The sequence below is a fragment of the Chiloscyllium plagiosum genome, chromosome 17 (genome assembly GCF_004010195.1).
Source record: "Chiloscyllium plagiosum isolate BGI_BamShark_2017 chromosome 17, ASM401019v2, whole genome shotgun sequence".
NCBI classification, from domain to species: domain Eukaryota; kingdom Metazoa; phylum Chordata; class Chondrichthyes; order Orectolobiformes; family Hemiscylliidae; genus Chiloscyllium; species Chiloscyllium plagiosum.
Window position 1 is genome coordinate 27,389,135 of NC_057726.1, and position 24,198 is coordinate 27,413,332.

The 24,198-nt window shown below is 38.4% G+C and overlaps 1 protein-coding gene across 5 annotated transcripts in view; it reads left to right on the forward strand.

Annotated features, from left to right (window-relative positions):
- The window catches only part of adat1 (adenosine deaminase tRNA specific 1), a 63,999-nt gene that overhangs the window by 24,854 nt on the left and 14,947 nt on the right, over positions 1–24,198 (forward strand). For 3 of the 5 annotated variants that reach the window (XM_043706713.1, XM_043706712.1, XM_043706716.1), the window contains 5 exons: positions 1,556–1,683; positions 8,728–9,427; positions 12,657–12,802; positions 16,772–16,871; positions 21,065–21,151. In XM_043706713.1, coding sequence (XP_043562648.1) covers positions 1,556–1,683; positions 8,728–9,427; positions 12,657–12,802; positions 16,772–16,871; positions 21,065–21,151 — 1,161 coding nt within the window. The other 2 variants (XM_043706714.1, XM_043706715.1) reach the window with 2 other exon arrangements.

Sequence of the window (24,198 nt, forward strand, 5' to 3'; positions counted from 1 at the left end):
CTCTCTCTCTCTCTCTCCCCCCCGGCACTTCTGATCCAGTGAAATTGATACAAACATTACTTGCTTCAAGCACAACCAGTTAAGGTTTTTAATTTTTACATAATATTCTTGAAATATGCTGTTTCTATCTTTTAGTTTTTTCAGAATTTACTAATAAAACAGCTTCTTTTCTCTCGGTCTAGTTTGGATTCTAACAAAGAAGAGGCATGAGAAAAGTAATCGGCATTAAAAGATTGAGTTTGGACTGGAAATATGTTTGAATGCTTTTCCAATATCTACAAAACAATCAGGATGATAACATTAAGCTCTTGATTGTGAAAACATGAAAATAGACTGAAGAGATATATGACTCATGTAGGATAAACAACATCACAGAGAGTTGTCCACCAGAAGTTGAAACTTTGTGTAACTGAAAGAGGAGTTGACCTAGGGTGTTGTTTATCACCAGTCCTTTTTAACATCTATGTAGAAGCAGTGGTTAAATAAACATTTTAAGATACGGAATACAGACGTACGTTTGCGGGGAAGGATGTGTGAATGATTATATCAGTTAGGTTTGCAGATGCCAAAGGACTTGAAACAAGCACAGGCTAGTGCATAGCCTAATCATGGCAGCCACAAACCTTGGAACGAAGTGAACATTGGCAAAACCAAAACCAAAGTCTGAAAATCCTCAACAAAATATTCAGAAGTTCATGGGAGAAAAACTAGAAAAGGTGCAAGAATTAAAGTATTTATGCACAATATTTGTAAATGAAAGTGCAACAAATTAATGAGAACAAGGATATCAATGGGAAAAGTTGTATTTACTGAGTAGAGACAGTTGCTCAGGAGAAAGCTGAGCAACTGTGTTATTTTATGTTGTTGTGAGACTTATGGAAAAAGATTACTTCTTTAAATAGCTTTGAAATGAAGATTTGGAGTAGAATGGAAAGGAGCAGCCTGCCAGAGAAATTAACAGATGGTTAATTGTAAAGACAAGTGAATAATCAAAGAAGTTTGCTGAATGGAATTAGGGAAAACTGAGACATTGAGCTGAGTGCATCTTAAGAGGAAATGAACTGGTAGAACATATTATGGAGGAAAGAGTTCAAAGAAGAGGAGAAGAGAAGAGAATATTGGTATTTGAGAATCAAAAGCTGTTATTGGAAAATCAAAATTACTGATGATGATATGTTCAAACTGTCTTCCATCTTGATTTCCATTCAACTTATATTGATAGCATCAGGGCTGAAAATTATGAAGTTAGTGAAGAGACAAAATTGTTTTTGCATTTTTTCACTATGCCACACCACTAGGTCAACAAAGGACTTCAAATTGTTGACTAAAAACTCTTGAAGGATATGGCAAATGGAAGAAAAGTAAAGATTTGAAATTCTATGTAAAATCTAGTAAGAACATTGCATTCATGTACTATTTGAAAACACGGGTGTTCGCCATATAATCCTATCAGACATTGAACATGTATAAGTGAAAATGAAATGACTATTTGATTGTGAAAACATGACTATTTCATTTGCTGTTTAAAAATTTCTATTTCTTTCCTGTTTTGCAGGTATTTATATTATCAATTGAAAGAGGCGTTTGAAGAGAGAAATAGCATCTTGATTGCAGGAAAATGCAAAGGAAAATGGCAAATTAAGTCAGGAATTTCTTTTGTGTTTTTCATGAGTCACACTCCATGTGAGTTGGTCTTACTAATCTTATTCATTATTTAAAGTTTTAAAAAACTTTAAGTTCAGGATAATTTTAGAGTAGGCTGAAAAATATGGATGTTTAAATCACACCTATTCTTTGCAAATCATTTCACTGTGTTCCGTTTGCATATTGATTCCACTTCTGTGATTCAGTCATCTAAGCATTAGTGTTGCCACCAGATCAAGTTTGCTAAGTAGTATGAAATCTTTCATGCACGAGTGAAAAGTTTCATATCAGACATCAACCAGTTTAGTCTTTGAAAAGCTATGGCCCAGTGATCTGATCTGCCTTTGATGATTTGTAAAACTAAATGCAGTATTGCTTATGGTTTAAACAGAATATTTGTGGATGTTAGATCCTTGAATTCCAAATGAAAGGTTGTGAATTTGGGTCCCAAATTGGCAGTTGGCTATTTTCTGCCAATTCTTCAGAAAACAATTGGAGATGTTACACAAAATAAAATGCTCAGCTATCAGAAATTGCCCATTATTTTTCATATATATTTGATATGAGTATGTGACCTTTACTGTCTTCCTACTGTCCATTATACACAATTGTAGAAAATCAGGTATTAGACGTAACAGGGAGCACAGATAGAAGGAACACATTCCAGATGTACTGTAATTAACAATTGTCATGTCATTGGTACCATTATCTTCATTTAAATTTTGTTCTGAACTAATTCTTCAGGTTGGCTCCTTAGACCTTTTTTAAAGTCATTCGTGGAATGTAAGCATTGCTACCTGGCCAGCATTTCTTGCCTGTCCGTACTTGTTGTTGGGAAGGTGGTGGTGAGATGTATTGTTGCACAACTGCAGTCTACCTGCTGTATTATGATCCACAATTCCTTTCGAGAGAGAATTCAAAAGTTTTGACCTATTAGCAGTGAAGGAACAGCGATATATTTCCAAGTCAGGATGGTGAGTGGCTTGGAGGGGAACATGAAGATGGTGGTGTTCCTATGTATCTGCTGCCCTTGTCCTGCGAGATGGAAGTGGTTGTGCGTTTGGAAGGTGCTATTTAAGTATTTTTGGTGAATTTCTGCAGTGCGTCTTTGTATTGGATTGTATCAAGCTTTTGAATGTTGTTGGAGCTGCACTCATCCAGGCAAGTGGGGAGGATTCTGTAACACTGCTGACTTCGAGCGATAGACATGTACAGCATGAAAACAGACCCTTCAGTCCAACTCGTCCATGCTAACCAGATATCCTAATCTAATCTAGTCCCATTTGCCAGCATTTGGCCTATATCCCTCCAAACCCTTTCTATTCAAATACCCATCCAGATGCATTTTAAATGCTGTAATTGTACCAGCCTCCACCACTTCTCTGGCAGCACATCCCGTACACACGCCACCCTTTGTGTGAAAAATTGCCCCTTAGGTCCTTTTTATATCTTTCCTCTCTCACTCTATACCTATACCCTGGACTTCCCCACCCCAGGGAAAATACCTTGTCTCTTTACCCTATCCATGCCCTTCATGATTTTATAAACCTCTATAACATCACCCCATAGCCTCTGACGCTCCAAGGAAAACAGCCCCAGCCTATTCAGCCTCTCCTTATAGTTCAAATCCTCTAACCTTGGCAACATCCTTGTAAATCTTTTCTGAACCCTTTCAAGTTTCAGAAAATCCTTCCGATAGGAAAGAGACCAGAACTGCACGCAATATTCCAAAAATAGCCTAACCAATGTCCTGTACAGCCGCAACATGACCTCCCAACTCCAGTACTCAATGCTCTGGCCAATAAAGGAAAGCATACCAAACACCCTCTTCAATATCCTATCTATCTGCGAGTCTACTTTCAAGGAACTATGAACTTACACTCCAAGGCCTCTTTGTTCAGAAACATACCCCAGGACCTAACCATTAAGTGTATAAGTCCTGCTTTGATTTGCTTTTCCAAAATGCAGCACCTCGCATTTACCTAAATTAAACTCCAACTGCCACTCCTCCGCCCATTGGCCCATCTCATCAAGATCCCATTGTATTCTTTGCTGTCCGCTACACCTCCAATTTTGGTGTCATCTGCAAACTTACTAACTATACCTTCTATGTTCACATCCAAATCATTTATATAAATGACGAAAAGCGTGGACCCAGTATCAATCCTTGTGGCACACCACTGGTCACAGGCCTCCAGTCTGAAAAGCAACCCTCCACCACCCTCTGTCTTCTACCTTCGAGCCAGTTCTGAATCCAAATGGCTAGTAAGATCTAACCTTGCTAACCAGTCTCCCATGAAGAACCTTGTCAAACGCCTTACTGAAGTCCATATAGATCACGTCTACCGCTCTGCCCTCATCAATCCTCTTTGTTATTACTCCAAAAAACTCAATCAAGTTCATGAGTCATGATTTGTCACGCATAACGTCATGCGGATTTTCCCTAATCAGTCCTTGCCTTTCCAAATACATGTAAATCCTGTCCTTCTGGCTTCTCTCCAACAGCTTGCCCACCATCAATGTCAGGCTTACTGGTCTATAGTTCCCTGGCTTTTCCTTACCATCTTTCTTAAATAGTGGCACCACATCAGCCAACTACCAAACTTCCGGCACCTCACCTGTGACTATCAATAATATAAATATCTCAGCAAAGAGTCCAGCAATCACTGCCCCAACTTGCCACAGAGTTCTGGAATACACCTGATTAGGTCCTGGGGATTTATCCACTTTTATGCATTTCAAGACACCCAGCATTTCCTTCTCTGTAATATGGAAATTTTTTGAGATGTCACCATCTATTTCCCCACATTCTATATCTTCCATGTCCTTCTCTACAATAAACACTGATGTAAAATAGACTTGTATCTTTTAGATGTGGGCAGACTTTGGCGAGTCCGAAGATGAACGTACCTCCAGTTGCGTTTCTGGACAATTGTAACCCCAAGAATGTTGATAGTGAGGGATTCAATGATACTAATACCTTTGAATGTCAAGAGGCAATGGTTAGATTGTCTCTTTTTAGAGATAGTCATTGCTTGCCCTTCGTGTGGCACAAATGTTACTTGCCACTTGTCGGTCCAAGCCTGGATATTGTCCAGATCTTGTTGCACTTGAACATGGATTGCTTCAGTATCTGAGGAGTTGCAAATAAAGCTGAACATTGTGCAATCATTGGTGAACATCCCCATTTCTAACCTTATGATGGAGGGAAGGTCATTGAGTAAGCAGCTGAAACTTGTTCGAGCTCGGACACTAGCCTGAGGAAATCCTGCACAGGCGTGTTGAGGCTGAGATGACTGACTTCCAACAGTCACAAATATCTTTCTATGTATTAGGAATTATTCCAACCAGTGGAGAATTTTGCGAGCATTCCTTCCTGCCACATTCTGTCAAATGTAACCATGATGTCAGAGGCTTTCACTCTCACCGCACCTCTGGAATTCAGCTCTTTTGTCCATGTTTGAACCAAGGTTGTAGTGAGGTCAGGAGCTGAGTGACCCTGGCAGAACTCAAACTGGGCACCACTAAGCAGGTAATTGCTAAACAGGTGCTACTTGATAACACTGGTAATGCCTTTCATCACTTTACTGATGATTGAGAGTAGACTGTTGGGAATGGTAATTGGCTGGGTTGAATTTGTCCTGCTTTTTGTGTACAGGAGATACCCAGGCAATTTTCCACATTATCAGGTAGATGCTGGTGTTGTAACTGTACTGGAACAGCTTGGCTAGGGGAGCACAAGTCTTCAACACTATTGCCAGAATGGTATCAGAGCCCATAGCTTTTGCAGTATCCATTGCCTTCAACCATTTCTTGATATCGTGTGGAGTGAATCGAATTAGCTGAAGACTGGGGGCCACTTTCTTAAATAGTGGCACCACATCAGCCAACTACCAAACTTCCGGCACCTCACCTGTGACTATCAATGATATAAATATCTCAGCAAAGAGAAATGGGTCATCTGCTCGGCACTTCTGGCTAAGATTACTGCAAATGGTTCAGCCTTGCCTCTTGCACTGATGTATTGGGCTCTTCCATCACTGAGGATAGAGTTATTTGTGGAGCCTTCTCCTCCGCTGAGTTTTTGTAATTGGCACCACTATTCACAACTGGATGTGGACGGACTACAGAGCTTAGATCTGATCCATTGGTTGTGGAATTGCTTAGCTCTAACACTTGCTGCTTCTGATGTGTGGGATGCAAGTATTTTAATAGTTTCAAAAGATTGACAACTCATTTTTAGATATGTCTGGTACTGCCCTCCTGAGCCCTCCATTGGACCAGGGTTGATCCTCTGACTTGATGATGGATGAGTGGGGGATATGCTGGGCCATGAGGTTGTAAATCTTGCTGGAGTGCAATTCTGCTGTTGATGGTCCATATCGAATCATCTGATGCCAAGTCCTGAGTTGCGAAATCTGTCTGTAGTCTGTCACATTTCGGACCTGAACCAATGGATTAAACTAAATTGTAGATATCCATCCTTGCCTCATAACATAATTTCACTGTTGATAAACTACCTATACTGTCCACCCTTTTTTCAGGCAGTTCAATAAATTATTTGACCATTGCTATAATATTAGAACATCTACACGTTTATGTGACAGAATTCCAAAGATTTATAATGCTTTGAGTGAACAAAATGCTAAGTGTTTATTCTGAGTCTGTTATTCCATGTTTTAGATTCCACAGTTGGGAAACAACCTCTCTATTCCTGCCCTGTCAAGGCTCTTCACAATTTTAAACATTTAAATAGATTACATGTCATTCATTCTTCTAAACTCCAGGATTGATAGGCCCATTGTACTCACTCGCTTCACATTGAACAATTCCCTTTGTCCCAGTGACCAGGCTCATGATATTTTTGTTGCACCCCCTGTAGAGCAGGTATGATAATGTACAAGAGCATAAAGGTCCCTCATAACGCAAGATTTTCCCTTTCTCTCACCACGCAAAATATATTTTGCTACTTTAAAAAAAAATCCCAAAGTGAATCACTGTACCTTCACATCCTCCTCATCAGTTACTTCTTCACCAGATGTTAACTTGTCAGAAATTGGAAGCATTACATTTGGTTCCCTTATCCAAGTCTTTAATATGTATTGTAAATGGCTAAGGCCCAAGTACTGACCCTGACAGAACTCTTAGCTATAGCCTGCCAGCCTAAAATGATTATTGCTATTTTCAGTTTTGTATCCATTAACCAATACTCAGTCTATGCTAATATGTTGCTCTGAATAGCCATTAGTTCTAATTTTGTACAGTAAACTTATGTGTGATACTTTGTTGAGTGATTTTTGAAAATTCAAATACACTGCATTCACTGATTTATTTGGAAACACCCACTAATTATTTCCTCAAAACACAATAATAGGTTTTTGGAACATGATTTTGTTTAGTCGGCACAACATCGTGGGCTGAAGGGCCTGTTCTGTGTTGTACTGTTCTATGTTCTATGTTTTCACAAATCTGCGTTGAGTTTGAGAGGTATCGTTATGATGTTCTCGGTACTCTGTTACTATGTCTGTAATAGATTCCAGCAGTTTGCCTTCCAATATTAGGCTAACTCATCTATATTTTCCCAATTCACTATTCCTCCTTTCTGTATGGTTGTGTTTGCTACCATTAAACTGTTCTAGAATCTAAGAAATCATGAACGGTCAAAGCAAATGTAGCACCATTTCTACAGCTATCTTTTTAAAATCTTAGGATACAGTTTGTTAAGTCGAGGACCATTTGTTTTGTAACTTAGTTCATAAATGTCTTCATTAGTATTTCTTGACTTTTCCTGATCTAAAATCATCACTCTCACCTTATTTTCCTTAATGTTTTCATGTCTTTTACCTTGAAGACTAAATAAGGGATTTGCTGAATGTGTCATCCATTTTGTTATTCACATTATAACTTCACCTGACTGTGTCTATAATGGGCTAATATCCACTTGCACGAATCTGTTCCTGTCTATATACTGTTTGAAAAAGGTTTATAATCTCTTTTTAAGCATCTTTTGGGCTGTACTATTCTTAGCAACATTATAAGCCGCCCCTTTAAATTTAATGCAATATTTAACTCTTATTTGTGAAACGATGCACTTTGGAAGGTCAAGTACAGGTGGAAATTATACTGTGAATGATAGAACCCTTAGAACTATAGATATGCAGAGGGATCTGGATATGCAGGTCCACAGATCATTGAAGGTGGTAGCACAGGTAGATAAGATAGTAAAAAAGGCGTATGACATGCTTGTCTTCATTGGAAGGGGCATTGAGCATAAGGATAGGCAAGTTATGCTGCAGTTTTATAGAACTCTACTTAGGGAACACTTAGAATATTGCATACAGTTCTGGTCATCACACTACCAGAAGGATGTGGATGCTTTGGAGAGGGTACAGAAAAGGATATTGCCTGAAATGGGGAATTTTAACTATGAAAGAAGGTTTGCTAGAGTGGATTTGTTTTCACTGGAACATGGGAGGTTGATACAAGTTTGTAAGATTGTGAGTGGCAAGGATAGAGTGGAAATTTTGAGGCCTTTTCCTAGGGTGGAGTGGTCAATTGCTGGAGGACACAGATTCAAGGTGCGAGGAGAGGAAAAGAGATGTGTGAGGAATGCTTTTCACACAAAGGGTGGTCTGTGCCTGGAATATGCTGCCAGAGGAGGTGTGGAAGCAGACACAATAGCAGCATTCAAGAAACACCTGGACGAATATATGAATAGGAACAGAATAGAGGGATACGGATCCTGTGAGTGAAGACAGTTTTAGTATGAAAGGACAAAATGTGTTGGCACAGGCTTGGACAGCTGAAGGAGCTATTCCTGTGCTGTATTGTTCTCACCTCTTTTCTGTCACTTTTTCAGTGGGGTTTTTGTGCCTTAAAGGAATGTTAGTTTATTGCAATTTATGTTCAGCGATTTTAGGCATTCTTTAGTTAACCCAATACTTACATTCGTGTAATTCTATCAACTTGTTATGAGGTTCCTGAACTCTGACTTATTTTATCCTGTGAAATTTTGAAGATAATATAAATAATTTAAAACTTTTAAGTGACTTCAAAATAAACCTTTAGCTGTTGGTTTTGCAGGTGGTGATGCATCCATTATCCCAAAGGCAGAATGTGAGATCAGACCTTCTCCAAACCTGAGAGCAAAGGAAATTGGTGAACAGAGAAGTATCACTGTTCAAGATAACGAAAATACTAAAAATACACAATTCTTAAATATTGAAGAGCACACACTAGTCACAAAACGAAAGTGTGATGAAAGTGCCATGGAGGTTCCTGTTAAAAGAGTAAAAAGGATTAATGGAAGTGAAGACTGTACATCTGGCTGTAGCAGTATTCCTGAAAAAAAACCCAGTCATCCATCTGCAGAAGGAAGAATTGATGTCAGGATAAACAATAATACAGCGCACGTAACACATACGAACAGTCTTGAGAATGTATCTCACAACATGGCTGCAATGGATGCAGATGAGACCAGACACATGCAAATCACTGTTTCAGACATATATCGAACTGGAGCTAAATGTGTACCAGGGGGTCTTCAAGATCCCTTTGAACCTGGAATTAATTACCACTGCGTAGGATCATTGAGGGTGAAGCCAGGTAGAGGTGACAGGACATTATCAATGTCCTGCAGTGATAAACTTGCTCGTTGGAACATCCTTGGCTGTCAAGGAGCACTGCTCATTCATTTCTTTGAGGAACCTGTGTATTTCTCTTCTATTGTAGTCGGACAGTGTCCATACAGTGAAAAGACAATGAAGAGAGCTATATTGGATAGGTATTTATAATAAGTTATTTCTGTAAATAACATAAGGTATTCTGGCCTGTCTACATAAATGATAGTTCAGCCTAATCCAAATAATTGCAATTAGTTAATTTAATCTAATAATCCAATTTGTGGGCGGCACGGTGGCACAGTGGTTAGCTGCCTCACAGCGCCAGAGACCCGGGTTCAATTCCCGCCTCAGGCGACTGACTGTGTGGAGTTTGCAAGTTCTCCCCGTGTCTGTGTGGGTTTCCTCCGGGTGCTCCGGTTTCCTCCCACAGTCCAACGGTGTGCAGGTCAGGTGAACTGGCCATGCTAAATTGCCCGTAGTGTTAGGTAAGGGGTAAATGTAGGGGTATGGGTGGGTTACGCTTCGGCGGGTCGGTGTGGACTTGTTGGGCCGAAGGGCCTGTTTCCACACTGCAATGTAATCTAATCTTGCATAATTCAAAATTTTAAGCACAATTGTTAACTGTGTTGTATATTTAGCTCCAAATATAACTGTTTTTAGTGATATTTCATGAATTGTATATCTTTTTGCAAGGCCAGTACATTGAATATTTCTTTATCAGAACCTGTTGGCTAAGTTCAATCGACTTTTCATTTTAAAAATCTCAGTGGCGTCTATGACTTGCTTGGCTGCCATCCCAACTAAGTAGGATTGCATCATGGCTGAAACAGAAAATACAATCCATGATTAAAAACTGAATAATAAAGATTACTGTTGGGACTAGGTAAATTGTGAGCCCGGGAGACTACTTTTTCTCTTGCTGTCTATTTTAAATCTGACCTAAATGAATGGAATAAAAGTCTCTTTTTTTCTAAATTTGGTAAAGATCCAAAACTGAACTGTTTTGGCTGTCTCCGTTCCTTCCCAGTGGATATGAGTCAACAACACCTAACTGCTCTCAAACTTGGTTCTTACAAGTTTAATTTGGCACTCTGAAAGAAACCATCAGTTGACTAGCGCTGAGAAGTTGCAGTGTATTTTGTAGTCATGCTTCGCTGTTTTGAGTTCTATCTTCAGATCCATAGTTACATGAATTTAAACAACAGCCCCTTTATATCTTATCAATACTCACTTTCATTGAAATGTAGCAGCTTTGCTTTCCATTTTATTGCAACATATTGATTAGCTATGCATCAAAAAATTGAAAAGAAAGCATTCCCCATAATTGGTTGCTTTTGGAGAACCTCTGTCAAATCTGATGAATGTAAAACTGTCGTTGGAATTGACAGTTATCTGTTTTTACTTGGTGACAACTGTTCCTGAAGATTAATGGGTACAAATATTAATAAGTATAAGATTTTTGCTTAAATTTTGATTTTGCCAAATGAAAACAAAGTGATTTCCACGCTGTGCGGGAAGGAAATTTATTTGGCTTATTTCACTCTGCTGCCTTGGCTTCACTTTCCACTGCTTGGAAATTAATGTTTACACCGCATCATAAAAGATGTTTGTTATCAGATGCAAACAGAATCAAAAAGGCATATATTTGTGGCTAGAGTTGTGACCATACTTTTATATAATTTCTTATAATTTTTCACTTGAATTATTTGACAGACATAGATAAGCACTGTGGTAACGCTGTCTTCTTGTTCCTCCGTGTATTTAATACTCGTAATCATGATTGGGTGTCACTAGTTACTTATATATTTTTTGCCATATGTGAAAGCATAACTTTTTAAGGTTGTCGACTATCTATTACAGTAATGAGATGCTGAGGTTGAGCTTTCTACTTGCACTTCCTATATCAGTTAGTTTGTAGCAGATTTCATGATCTAAACATTAGCAACAGACATTAAATTCCTGAGAGGGGGAAAAAGAATGTAGTAAACACAGGTTATCTATTAACAGTAAGATGCACAAAAACTTTGCACTTTTAGAATTAATTGCAGTCTTGTTAACATGCAGGACTTTTTGCTTTTATTGGTAAAGTGCTGAAGGCTAAAAAATAAATATAAGACAAAACTTTAAAGAGGGCTCTAAATACCCACATCTCCCTTGGTATTTATGAATTATATATGCTTTCCTTTTGTATCGAAGTTGAAAAATAAATTGCCAGGAATCAATTACATTCCATATAGTAAAGTAATCCATTGTAAGATATGTCCAAAGCAATTTCTTCTATAATTTTCTTTGTGAAATTTTTCTGCAATATTTTTCAATATTAAGGATTAAGGCAATACAGATTATAATTTAATCTCTATCTTGAAATTATGAAATAAATTACTAGAATATTGTGGAGTGAAAAATGATGGTCAGAGTTCACTTCCCTCTTCAAATGATCTTTGACTGGTAGGAGTCTTTAGCACTGACTCTATGTTTCAAGTTCTTCTCCAGACACATAAGCATGTAACTTTGGTTAATAATTTAGAGCAGTACTGGAATAGTACAAAAATTGCACTGTTAGAAGTGTAGTCTTTTAGGTGAGACTGGCCATCATTTTTCCTTGAACCAACATCAAGATTTGCCTCTGTTGTTTGGAAATTATTGTTGTGTCCAAAATTGGCTCAATATTTCCTACATTATGACTATGACCACTCTTCAAAAAATAATTAATTCATTGAGAAGAACTTCAGAATATTTTAAGGTCATATATGAAGCTATATAAATGCAAGTTTATTCTTTATTCGTGGAGACCTAGGTACCATTTTCCCAACGTCTGTTATAATTTTTTATTACTCAGCATGAATGACTGTAACTATATTAGGACCACATTTCTGTTGTTGTTTTGTATGAGTTCCATACAACCTTTAGCCGGTTAACAGATACTTTGAAGCTAAAGTGTGCAAACGATTGGGCATTTTACAGCTTCAACATGGCTACATTGTATCTCATCAAACTGCCAATGGGTAGCTTAACCTTTACTTAAATGTTGAATCTATTAAAAATGGAGAATCTCTCAACTGTAGTTCTGGTTGCCGTTAGATTTGCAAAATTAGTACAATTCTCCAGAAACTTGGAATAGAGTTGAGTTTTTAAAGTTTCTTAAATAAGGAGCAACCTTATATCTTAACTTATGTAAGACTGTTGCACATAGTTGAGCTGTCATTCTGCTGCAACAGAAGTTTGCTTATTGTTCAGTGAATTATCATTAAAGAAATGCATGAAAGCCGAGTATCATCTGCTGCACTTGAGTTTTACCGTGTGTTAAAGTGAAAGCTATTTGTGGATATAATCATTTGAACTTTACCAAAACAAATCGTTACTGTTTCTTTTCCTCTTGTGTTCCACCAGATGTCGCCACATTACCTCACTCCCAAAAGACTTCAGAGTTCAAGATGTAATGCTACTCCAGTCACAGTTGGAGTTTGTGCATGGTCGCCACTCAGTACAAAGCAGCTCTGTCCCCAATAAAGATAAATTTGTACCTTGTGCTGCAGGTAGAGAACAATTTTTGAATCATTAACCTTTTAAAGACTGTAGCATTTTTTGCAATGGCATTTGGAATAACAGAATTTATATACCCCTTGTATACAGTAGTCATGTTTCCTTGTTTGTGCTATATTTAGTTGTATTCTACATTGTGCTGGAAAAGCACCAACCATTGACTTTACCAACAGCTGCCTGCAGAATTTTCACGGGCTTTCTTTTTTTTTGATTCAATATGGTACCCTATACAGACTGTTTGGTATTCATTAACCAAAGCAAGAATAAGTAAAGCAGTTCAGTTAATCTGATAGTAAAATCCTCATTGAAGCAATGTCTAAGCAAGGAAGTATAAACTGAACATTTAAATGAGATTTAAATTATATATAGGAAGGAAAATAAAGATTAGGAATGATGGATGGGATTGTGACAATACTGTCACTTTCAAAAGGTAATTTTATCCTTGGTTTTTTTTGAAGAGAGGTTGTGAAGACAGGTGCCGAAAAGTCTATAAAATTTAACAGTGGAAGGGGAGTGGCTAGTTCAGGCTTTCTAGTTTTTTTTCTGCTATAGCTGTCACAAGATGTGTGAGTCCAGAAGAGTTGCAAGCTTCAGTAAAGGATTCCTCTGAGTTTCTCTGAAATCTCACTCTGGATGTTGTTCCTTCCTGCATATAAGAATCTGTGTTTGAATTTATCTTTTTGCCAAGGAGGGTGTTCATGGGATGCTATTGTACTGGAACAGTTAATTAGTATTAGGTACTGTATCAGGTCAGTTGGGTTTTCCAATAGTTAGTTTATTCTAAATTCTGCTTTTTGTTGTTCATGTTTCAACTGTAGTGTTTAAATAAGTTCTACTTTGCTGAACGCCAAGTGATTTGACCAGTTGCATCACACCTGGAACCTCCACCTCACATCTGCCTTTAAAATAAGAAAGAGTTAGGGTCTGGGCTATCGTCATAGAATCACTACAGTGTGGAAACAGACCACTTTTCCCAACAAGTCCACATCGACCCTCCAAAGAGTAACCCACCCAGACCCATTCCCGCTGCCCAATTACTCTACATGTACCCCTGATTAGCGCACCTAGCCTACATATCCCTGAAAATATGAGCAATTTAGCATGACCAATTCACCTAAGTTGCACATCTTTGGATTGTGGGAGAAAACCAGATCAACCAGAGGAAACTTACGCACATGCAGGGACATGAGTCGTCTGAGGCGGGAATCGAACCCGTGTCCCTGGCACTGTGATGCAGCAGTGCTAACCACTTAGCACAATGAAACTTTCTTGAAATATTTTGAGGAGGGTCTGGCCTGTTACATAACAGGATTAAGAGAAATAAAAGACAAAAAGAAAACCACAAAAAATTATATAACTAATTTCTAAATGAATTAAACTCAGCACTTCTAAAATTAAATAGCAGAACCAAAGAAATTTTTTTGTTGTAATTATCACCTTTCAAACCATGTACACTTAATGATTCTATATTCACTCACCCTAATCTATTCTGCTGTCTTTCATAGTAAACTAATGGGTAGGCATTGCATATCTTTCAATGCTGATTCCAATGGCAAAGATTCTTATAACACAGCCCGTGGAGACAGGAGACAGCAACTTCCTGATTTCTTCATTAAGTATGGGTGCCAGTCACTGCTGTCCATTTACTCCATTATAATGCTGTTAACCTTTATTATAACCCATACAAAATCCAAGTCACTTTCTTCAGAATATTTGTTTTAGATAAATTATGTTTAGTAAAGCATTTATAATTGAAGCCACCTTTTTGATTATGAATCAAAACTAAAACTTGAAATAGCATAGTTCAAGTCTTTTGTATCACAAAGCATTTAACAAGTTTTATGAATTCTATTTTGGTGTGTAGTCACTTGTAATAAAGGGAAATCGCTATAATTATTGACTCTTTATAAATAAAGATTTGCAATTAAAGGTAATCCTGTAACTAATCGCTTCTGATTAAAGCTGACTGAACAATAAAGTTGTGAATCACCAATGGTGAGCTTATTTTCAGGTCTTCACATTTCTGCTGGTGAAGTAAATGATATGATTGTAATACACGTTTGTATGGGCTTAGTTTTCCTATTTGCTTTGTAAACAAGCAAGATTAAGCAGAAAAAATGTTAACTTAATTAATATCTTATAAACCTGATTACTTTGTATTATTTCAGTTGCCATATTAAAGAAAGGATGTAAATACATTGGGAAGGATGTAAAAAATACTGAGGTTATACCTATCAGGAAAGGATTAAGATGCTAGGTTTCTTTGTTTAAAAAGAGAAGTTTGACAAATTAGCTTTCTAAAAATGTAAGATGCTTGATAAAGCAAAATGCAATTCTATTTGTGGAGACTTGCAAACATTTACACCACACAAATGCCAAGCAATGACCATCTCCAATAAGAGACAATGTAACCACCATGCCTTGACATCCATTGGTGTTGCCATCACTGAATTCCCCCACTATCAACATCCTGGGGATTACCATTGACTAGAAGCTCAACTGGACTCGCCATTAAGTACAGTGGCTACAAGAGCAGTTCAGATGCTAGTAATACTACTGCGAGTAACTCATCTCCTGACTCCTCAAAGCTTGTCCACCATCTACAAAGCACAAGTCAGGAGTGATAGAATACTCCATACTTACCTGGATGGGTGCAGCTCCTACAACACTCAAGCTTGACACCACCCAAAGCAGATTGGCACCACATCCACAAACATCTGTTCCCTCCACTAACACTCAGTAGAAGCAGTGTGTACTATCTACAAGATGCACTGCAGAAATTTGACAAAGATCCTACGATAGCACCTTCCAAACCCATAACCACTTCCATCGAGAAGGACAAGGGCAGCAGATACATGGGAACAGTATCACCTACAACAGACCCCTTCAAGCCATTCACCATCCTGATTTGGAAATATTGTTCTTTATGTATTACTGGGTGAAAATCCTGGAATTTCCTCCCTAAGGGCATTGTGAGTCAACCTACAGTACATGGACTGCAGCAGTTTAAGAAGGCAGCTCACCATCACCTTCTCAAGGGCAACTAGGGATGGATAATATATTCTGGCCAGCCAGCAACACCCATATCCCTCAAGTGAAAAATCAAAAATAAAAACTCAAAGTCATCAATGCAAAATAGTCACCAAAAAATCCAATAGGAAATTTTAAAAAAACCCTTCTTTACCCAGAGATCAATGTGAATGTGGAACTTGCTACTGCAGAAAGTGGTTGAGACGAATAGTACATATACTTTAAAGGGGATGCTAGCTAAGCTTACAAGGGAGAAAGCAATAGATGGTTATATTATAAAGTTGATTAAGAAAGTTTGGGAGAAAACTCAGTGGAGCATTAACAGCAGCATGATTCGGCTAAACAGTGCTAATTTTCTGTGAAGTTCCATACATTTTTATGCAATTCTATGTGGATTTTGCCAAATGCATAAATGTTTCTTATACAGGATGGTTGCAAGTTTATAAATAAGTATACAATTAAGTAACAAATAGTTCAGAGAGTGATGTGTAACATGTCACCAGTGAAATTTGCTAGGTGACAAATGTAAAATTATAATACAGTACAACACAGGAGGAGGTCATTCAGCCCTTTATGGTAGTCCTGGTACTAGATTTTCAACTGGAGTGGGTACTGTGTTACTTTCTGTCAGCCCCAGCCCTTCCATCTTGAATACCTAACATTGGTAGTTAGCAGAGGAAGGAGGCAATTATTTTTCACAGTCCCTTTAGCTAAAAATGTTGTAGCTTTAATTATAAATGTATGTATTTTCATTTTCAGGACGTAGCACCTTAATGTTGTTATATGATGGTTTTCTCATGCAACTCAATTTAATTCTTGATGTGAATAGATAATAAACTATGTGTATGCAACAGTTAATTAATGACCACATTACTGTACAAAGAGATTGTGATACAGTTAAGCAGAAATGCATTGTTTTCAACCTCTTACAGCAATAAGTTGGTGTGCTGTTCCACATCAGCCATTGGATGTCTGTGTAAATGGCTTTAAACAAGGAGCAACAAAAAAGATTCATGGAACACCACAGGCAAGGTACATTTTTGTTCAATGAAATAATGATCTGGATCTTTTGGTCTCCCTGTTGTATGACACAAGGTGCAGGTTGTGACCCTATGGAAGTGCCCACATGCCAACTCCTATGGGAGTTGTCTAGTAGATCTGAACTTTAGGTGCAAAATTCCCAGGAACCTCTGATAAAGTCTGTGATTCTGATTTAGGTGGGCAAAATCTTATGGCACCAATATAAGCTCCTCGCCCCCGCTTGTAATTAGTTCATGCTGCCTCACCTAGCTCCCCGCATAACATGGTCCCTGCCCTGATAGGCTTCCTGCCTATCCATCATCTTACTTTGCCAGCCTTTGCAGAGATCACATCTGCAGTATTGTGAGCAGTTTTGGTCTCCTTATCCGAGAAAAGATGTTCTGGTATAGAGGGCGTGCCATGAAGGTTTACCAGACTGATTTTGGGATGGCTAACTGGTATTTAGAAGCATGATAGGGGATCTCAGAATCTTACAACATTCTAACAGAACTAGATAGGGTAAACGTAGGAAGGACATTCCCGATGGCCAGGGAGTCCTGAACCGGGGGTCACAGTCTAAGGATATGAAGTAAATCATTTAGGACTGAAATTTCTTCACCCAGAGAATGATGAGCCTGTGTAACTCTCTGCCACACAAAAGCAGTTGAGGCTAAAGCATTGAATATTTTCAAGAAGGAGTTAGATGTAATTCCTCGAGCTAAAGGGATCAAAGGTATGGGGAGAAAGTAAAAACAGAGTTCTGAATTGTATGATCAGCCATGATCATATTGAATGGCTCAAAGTGCTGAATGGCCTACGCCTTTTCTATTCTCCGCGTTCCTACGTATTTATCCCATAATCTATTGTCAGCACTGCCAGTCCTCCTTTTCCTTTTCATGCATGACCTTCCTAAATGTCAGGTACCCTTGAATATTCAGATCCCAGTCTTGGTTACCTTTTAGCCACAACTTCATGATAGCTAGCTGATAATGTTCATTTATTTATATTTATGATATATTTATTATATCAATTAACCTATCTTGTTGAAAGCTGCATGCAGTCAGATAAGAATGTCTTTAATTATGTCTTTTTAATATATTCCTTTAGCTATATTTGGTATTTGCATTTATTTCCACTGCCTTTCACTTTTGTTTACTGCTTTTCTACTTGTATAGTTTTATTTTAACATTTATCATAATTATATTTATGTTGAATTTCTTCTATGTTCTTACACTTATTTTAAAAGTTATTTATGACTGTTGACATTTATAAATGTAAACTGTGACAAGTCATGACTCAATGGGGTGATGCATTGGAAATCAAGCTCCGCTAAGAGTCATAAATGTGAAAGGATTTAAATGAACAATCCAAAGACTTCAATTTTTCTGACAGGTGAACACACTCATCAAGTTTCTGTACTTAAAAAGAAAACAGGTATTTATTACGCACAGATTGTTTTTAACTGACGGCAGAAAGTAAGCTTTTGCTATTTAACACTGTATAACTTAAACTCATTTTTTTGCATCTGAGTTAATTCATACAAACATTTGTACAGAAACAAAACAAGATACAAATATTACAGGTGGGGAAAGAACAAAAAAAGAGTTAGTGAAGCACAGTTCTGGCGCCAGTCCAGATTACAGCCACTGATGAGTCGGTTTCCTTCAGTTCCTTTATGATTCCTTTCAACTTTTTGATGAGGTTACAGGGTTGTGGACATATTAGTTCTCAACCTTTCATTCAGCATGTCATTTCAGTGTCTGTGAGGGATTTCCCCCCATTTTCCCTTTCAAGAAAGGAATTAGCAGTGCTAGCTAGCTGCTCCAGATTTTCTTTTACTCCCACTACTGATGGGAGAAAAAGATGTTTTCTCTTTCACAGACTGGATGTTTATGCTGTACTGTTTAAATACTTATATGGTACTCACCCAAGAAGCAATCAAAAGATTGTTACTATGCTGATTAATCCTGAACACGCAACAGACTCAGATTGAAAAACCAATAAGGATTACTCCTGACACGCCCTTGGAGCCAAAGTGTCTAATATTCTCCCCCACTGCTTAAATAAGCAGAATGTAGATACAACATATATCTTCCATAGGTTTAAAGCGCTCACTTACCCATTTTTTTAGTCCACAGTCCAGAAATATATTTGTCTTTACAACACCATTTTAACTTGAAATTTCAAAGTTGTTTGCTGATGAGAAAGGATCTAAAGTACAAAATTGTATGGAATTTCTTTTATATTTAATGATTTATTTACTATTTTGAATTTTCTTTCAGCTAGGATCATAATCATGCTCACATATGAAACAGCACGTCAACCTCTATATTGTATTTTTCTGAGCAACATTTGTCCACAGAAACTTAACTCTGGCTTCAGTGTTGATTCGTATAGGAAACCATGTTGCAATTTCCAGGAACATAACCACAACTTTAGTTGGAGATGTACTCCATTATGCAATGGATGCTGAGTCAAGGAAAATGGGGTGCTGAGTCAAGGAAGGTAATAGGTAAAGCTGAAGGTGTGACCAAATGCTTGACCAAGAAAGTGAATTTTAAGTCGGGCTTTTTAGGAGGAAGGGGAAGTGATCTAATCTAAGCAGATAAATCCCTGGGCCTTCAGTATGGGTCCAGAAGCTCAACTGGATCACATAGGTGTTTGTAGTTAATGCTGGTGGTTATCAAAGGGGATGAAATAATTGATAATGTTTCAGAGTTTGAAATAACATAGATAGAAATATATATTGAATAGCGAAGCTTTAAAGCTAGGAGAGCATAGAGACTTCAGGATTCAAATATGCAGTCTTTCATAAAGCTAAAGCAATTCCTGAGTTATAGCCAGATAAACAAGGGTTGTCAGGAAATGTGAATGGAACATATTGTTGCTGTCAGGATGACAGCATGTCTGCATTCTCACCAGCCACTAAATCATTGCCCAGCTGGATGCCGGGTAACTAGCTGGGCCAGATGTTCCTGGCAACTGTCAATTTTGTGTATCTCAGGCTTAAGGTCCTTTAGATTGCAGACAAGAAGCATTTCATTTGTGAAATCACTTTGAGACTTTCTCATTGGGGTGGGGCTTTCGATTAGAAAGGAGAATAGTTAAGAGGGGCACAGTAGGCTCTCATATCTAGTTAATCATTCTTGTGTAAGTACGGTGTAAAAGGGTAAAGTTACAGATCTTTTAAAGCAATCTTTATATGCAAGGGGCATAAAGTTTTTTTCTCTTTATTCTTTCAAGGGTGTCGCTTGCAGGGCCAACATTTATTGTCCATTCCTTCTGCATGGCTTGGTGGGCCATTTCAAAGGGCATTTAAAAGAGTCAGTCACATTTCTGTAGTAACCTTCTATAGTGACCATCTGAACCTCCCCACTGTCCTATCACAATTACCTCCTACCTGCATTCACCTGTTGCCTTCCCACCTACCCCCATCCCCTCACCCCCAATTTATCTCTTAACCCCTTTCCCCCTTCACATTCTTGATGAAAGACTTATGTCTGAAATGTCAACTCTCCTGCTCCTCGGATGCTGTCAGATCTGCTATGCTTTTCCAGCACCATACTTTTTGATTCTTACTCTCCAGTATCTGCAGTCCTTACTTTCTCCTGGCACGTAAAGCAGTCCACAGGCTGATGTAGCTAAAGACAATGTCACAAACAACTGGGGAAACGTACAAATGTGCTAAAATACCTTAAACCTGGTGTTTCAGCCTGACCTTCTGGTTGTCCACGTAGGGAAAAAAATGGAAGTGTTTGCTGCAGCAGATGTGACATTAGTTATATGTTTTATGAAAGGAAACTGACAAGTTACTTGAATCATGTGAAGACAGTAGGAAACAAAAATAAAGGAGCTCAAAGCTGCCTTACTACACAAGGCTGTCTGTGGCTGTCGTTGATAGATCTTGATAGTAAAATTGGCCATTCTGTGACTCCCTTCATAGAGAAACACACCTTTTCATGCATTAGCCCACAGAAAACATATCCACTTTGTAATGTCATCATAGAAAAAAAATCCATTGCAAGCAAAATGTCTTGGATATCTTTGCAGCTAAGTGAGGATCCCTTTAAATTCTGCTAAACCTTTATGCCCACGTTCTCTGGATTGGTTAGGAATTGGCAGTCACAATGCAATAGGGTTGTATCTCTACGAGCAATCAACCTGATTCTTTGTACAAAGATGTAAAATTGCATCTTTATTTGCAGGTGTAAAATTTGCAAGGCAGAGCTCTTCAATGAATTCAGAGACCTGCTGAACTATCTTTCCGAAGAAGGCCGTCCAATATCCCTTCAGTAAGTCTTAACTTTAACAGCAATGTGTAGGAACAGTTATAAAGTTGATTGAAATGTGAGTGCTGTCCAAGGAAATTTTGATTTGAGTATTTTTAATAACGGACTGTTAGCAAACAAAATCAATTCTTCTACAGATTAATGCCTACCCACATTGGGATTGTTATTAATGGCGAAGGACCACAGCTTTGCCTTCTTTGGGTTGCTTTTCTTTCATCTCTTGGCTAAAAGCTCACTAATATAACATCTTATAAATATTATTAGCTCGATTAATGTTTAAAATTAAGTATATATTAATGTCTTTAACATTCCCAGAAATTATTCTAGATTTTTGTTTCTTAGTAGATTGTTTAAATCCCTTATCTTTGCCTATACCCCGCACCTAAAGTTTGCAGACCAGGGGTTCGCAAGAGCCTCATCTGATCTATTACAGCATTTCATCTTTGAAATCACAGAGTTTCTTGTAGCGAAACTAGATTAGGAATGAGACAGGCACAGTGGCCTCAGACCACCCAGATAGCCATTCCTGTGTAACTACTTGAGCAAGTAAGTAAAGTCAGATCTTTCTGTATTTTCATGCAAAAATGCGACTAAGCAGATTTACTAATGGAACCTCAGACGTGAGGGATGGAAATTGATGTACTGCATTGATGAAGTGCACTCTATCTAATTATGTACTCTATTTATTTTTATCTATGAGTAACATCACATTGGGAAATAATGTCAATAGGAAAGCAAGAGATGGGATAGACAGGGGTTTAAAGCCAGATACATTCATGGAATATATGTTGCTAGATAGGCTGGTATTTTTGGCCAATCCTTAATTATGCATAAGAAGGTAAAGATAAGCTCCTTCTTCAACCGCTGAGGTCCATGTGGTACAGGTACACTGTTATGGTGGGAGTTACAGGTTTTGACTCAACATCGGTCAAGACAGTGTTATATTTCCAAGTTACAATTGCATGAGACTTGTAAGTGAACATCCATTTGTTGATTCACATGTTTCTGCCTCCTTGAGTGGCTCTGGATGGTAGAAGTTATGGGTTTGGAAAGTGCTATCCAAGGAGTTTTGATGAGTTGTGCTGAGGGTCTTGCAGATGGTACACTCTGCTGCCACTGAATGTTGATGGTGCAGTGAATGTTAAGCGAGTTAGATTGAGTGCCATCAAGTGACCTGCGTAGTTCTGGATGATGTCAGGGTTGAGTGCCATTGGACTTGCACTAATCCAGCGAAGGGTATTCCATTATCCATTACACTTCTGACCTGTGTTGTGTGGCAGACAGACTTTGAGGAATCAGGAGCTGAGTTCCTTGCCATAGAATTCCAAGATTCCAATCTGTTTCTGTAGCCACAGCATTTACATGCCTCTCCACCCACCTGTGTGTTGATAGTGAGGAATTTAGCAATGCTCATTGATTGAATGCCACGAGGTGATGCTGGATTCTTTCTTTTTGGCAATAGTCTTTGCTGTGCATTTTTGTGGCATGAATGTTACTTATTACTTGTCACCCAAGTCTGAATGTTGTTCAGGTCTTGCTGCACTTGGATGCGGACTTACCAGCCCGAATTTAATCACATAACTGGGGCTTAGAGGGGTCTTAAACTAAGGAGAGTGTGGAAGGTCCTGGAGAAGGTGAACGTATATCTACAACAGAAAAGGAAATGAGCTATTTAGGCAATGACACCCAGAGAGGACAGGAAATGACTATCTGCACAAATATTAACAAAAAATGCATCAAATGGGATTAAAAGGAGAAAAAATGATATAAAAGCAAAATTAATGGCTCTTAAATATGCACAGCATTTGGAACAAAAGAAATGAATCAGTGATATGAATGGAGGTTAGTGGATATGATTTTATAGATAAAATAGAGACATGGTTACAACTAGATTAAAAAAAGGGAACTGCATATTCAGAACTTTGTGACCAGAAGGACAGACATGAAGGAAAGGATGGGTAAGTAGCTTTGTCAGTACTGATGGCAGTACAATAGGGAGAAATTGGAAGATATAGAATCCTTAGGAGTAGATGTAAGAAATAACAAGGGAAAGAAGATACTGGTGGGATAACACTGTAGTTAACAATAGTTATACTGTAGGCTGGAGAATAAATCAAAAGATAATAAGGCCAAATAAAAAAGACAGTATTGTGATTTTCTTTAATCTTTATGTAGATTGGGAAACTCAAATTAGCAAAGCTAGCCACAAGGGAATAATCATACAGTATTTTGCGTGGAGGATGGTGCATGTGTGGAGTGGGCTGCCGGAGGAAGTGGTGGAGGCTGGTGCAATTGCAACATTTGGGGGGCAACTGGATGGGTGTATGAATGGGGGGTGTTTGAAGGGATATGGGCCGGGTGCTAGCAGGTGGGACTGGATTGGGTTGGGATATCTGGTCGGCATGGACAGGTTAGATCAAGGGGTCTGTTTCCATGCTGTACATCTCTATGACGCTATATTTGGGACAGTTTCTGAGAATAATGTATTGTGGATCCAATCAGAGGGTCGGTGTGATCTTGTTGGGCCGAAGGGCCTGTTTCCACACTGTGGGGAATCTAATCTAATCTAATCTAACCTAAACCAAGAATCAGGCTATTTTGGATCTGGTAATCTGTAAAGAGGTAAGTTTAATAAATGATCTTAGAGGAAAAGATCCTCTAGGATCTTTTAGGAACAGCAAGGGAGCAGTCACCTCTTTAGGGGTTTACTACAGGCCCCCCAATAGTAGCAGGGAGATGGAAGAAAGCATAGGTCGGCAGATTTTGGAAAAGTGTGGACGTAGTAGGGTTGTTGTATTGGGTGACTTTAACTTTCCCAATATTGATTGGAACCTCCTTCGAACAGAAGATTTGAATGGAGCTGTTTTTGTAAGGTGTGTTCAGGAGGGTTTCCTAACTCAGTACGTTGACAGGCCAACGAGGGGAGAGGCCATTATAGACTTAGTGCTCGGAAACGAGCCGGGGCAGGTATCAGATCTTGTGGTGGGAGAGCATTTTGGTGATAGTGACCACAACTGCCTCACATTCTACATAGCTATGGAGAAGGAGAG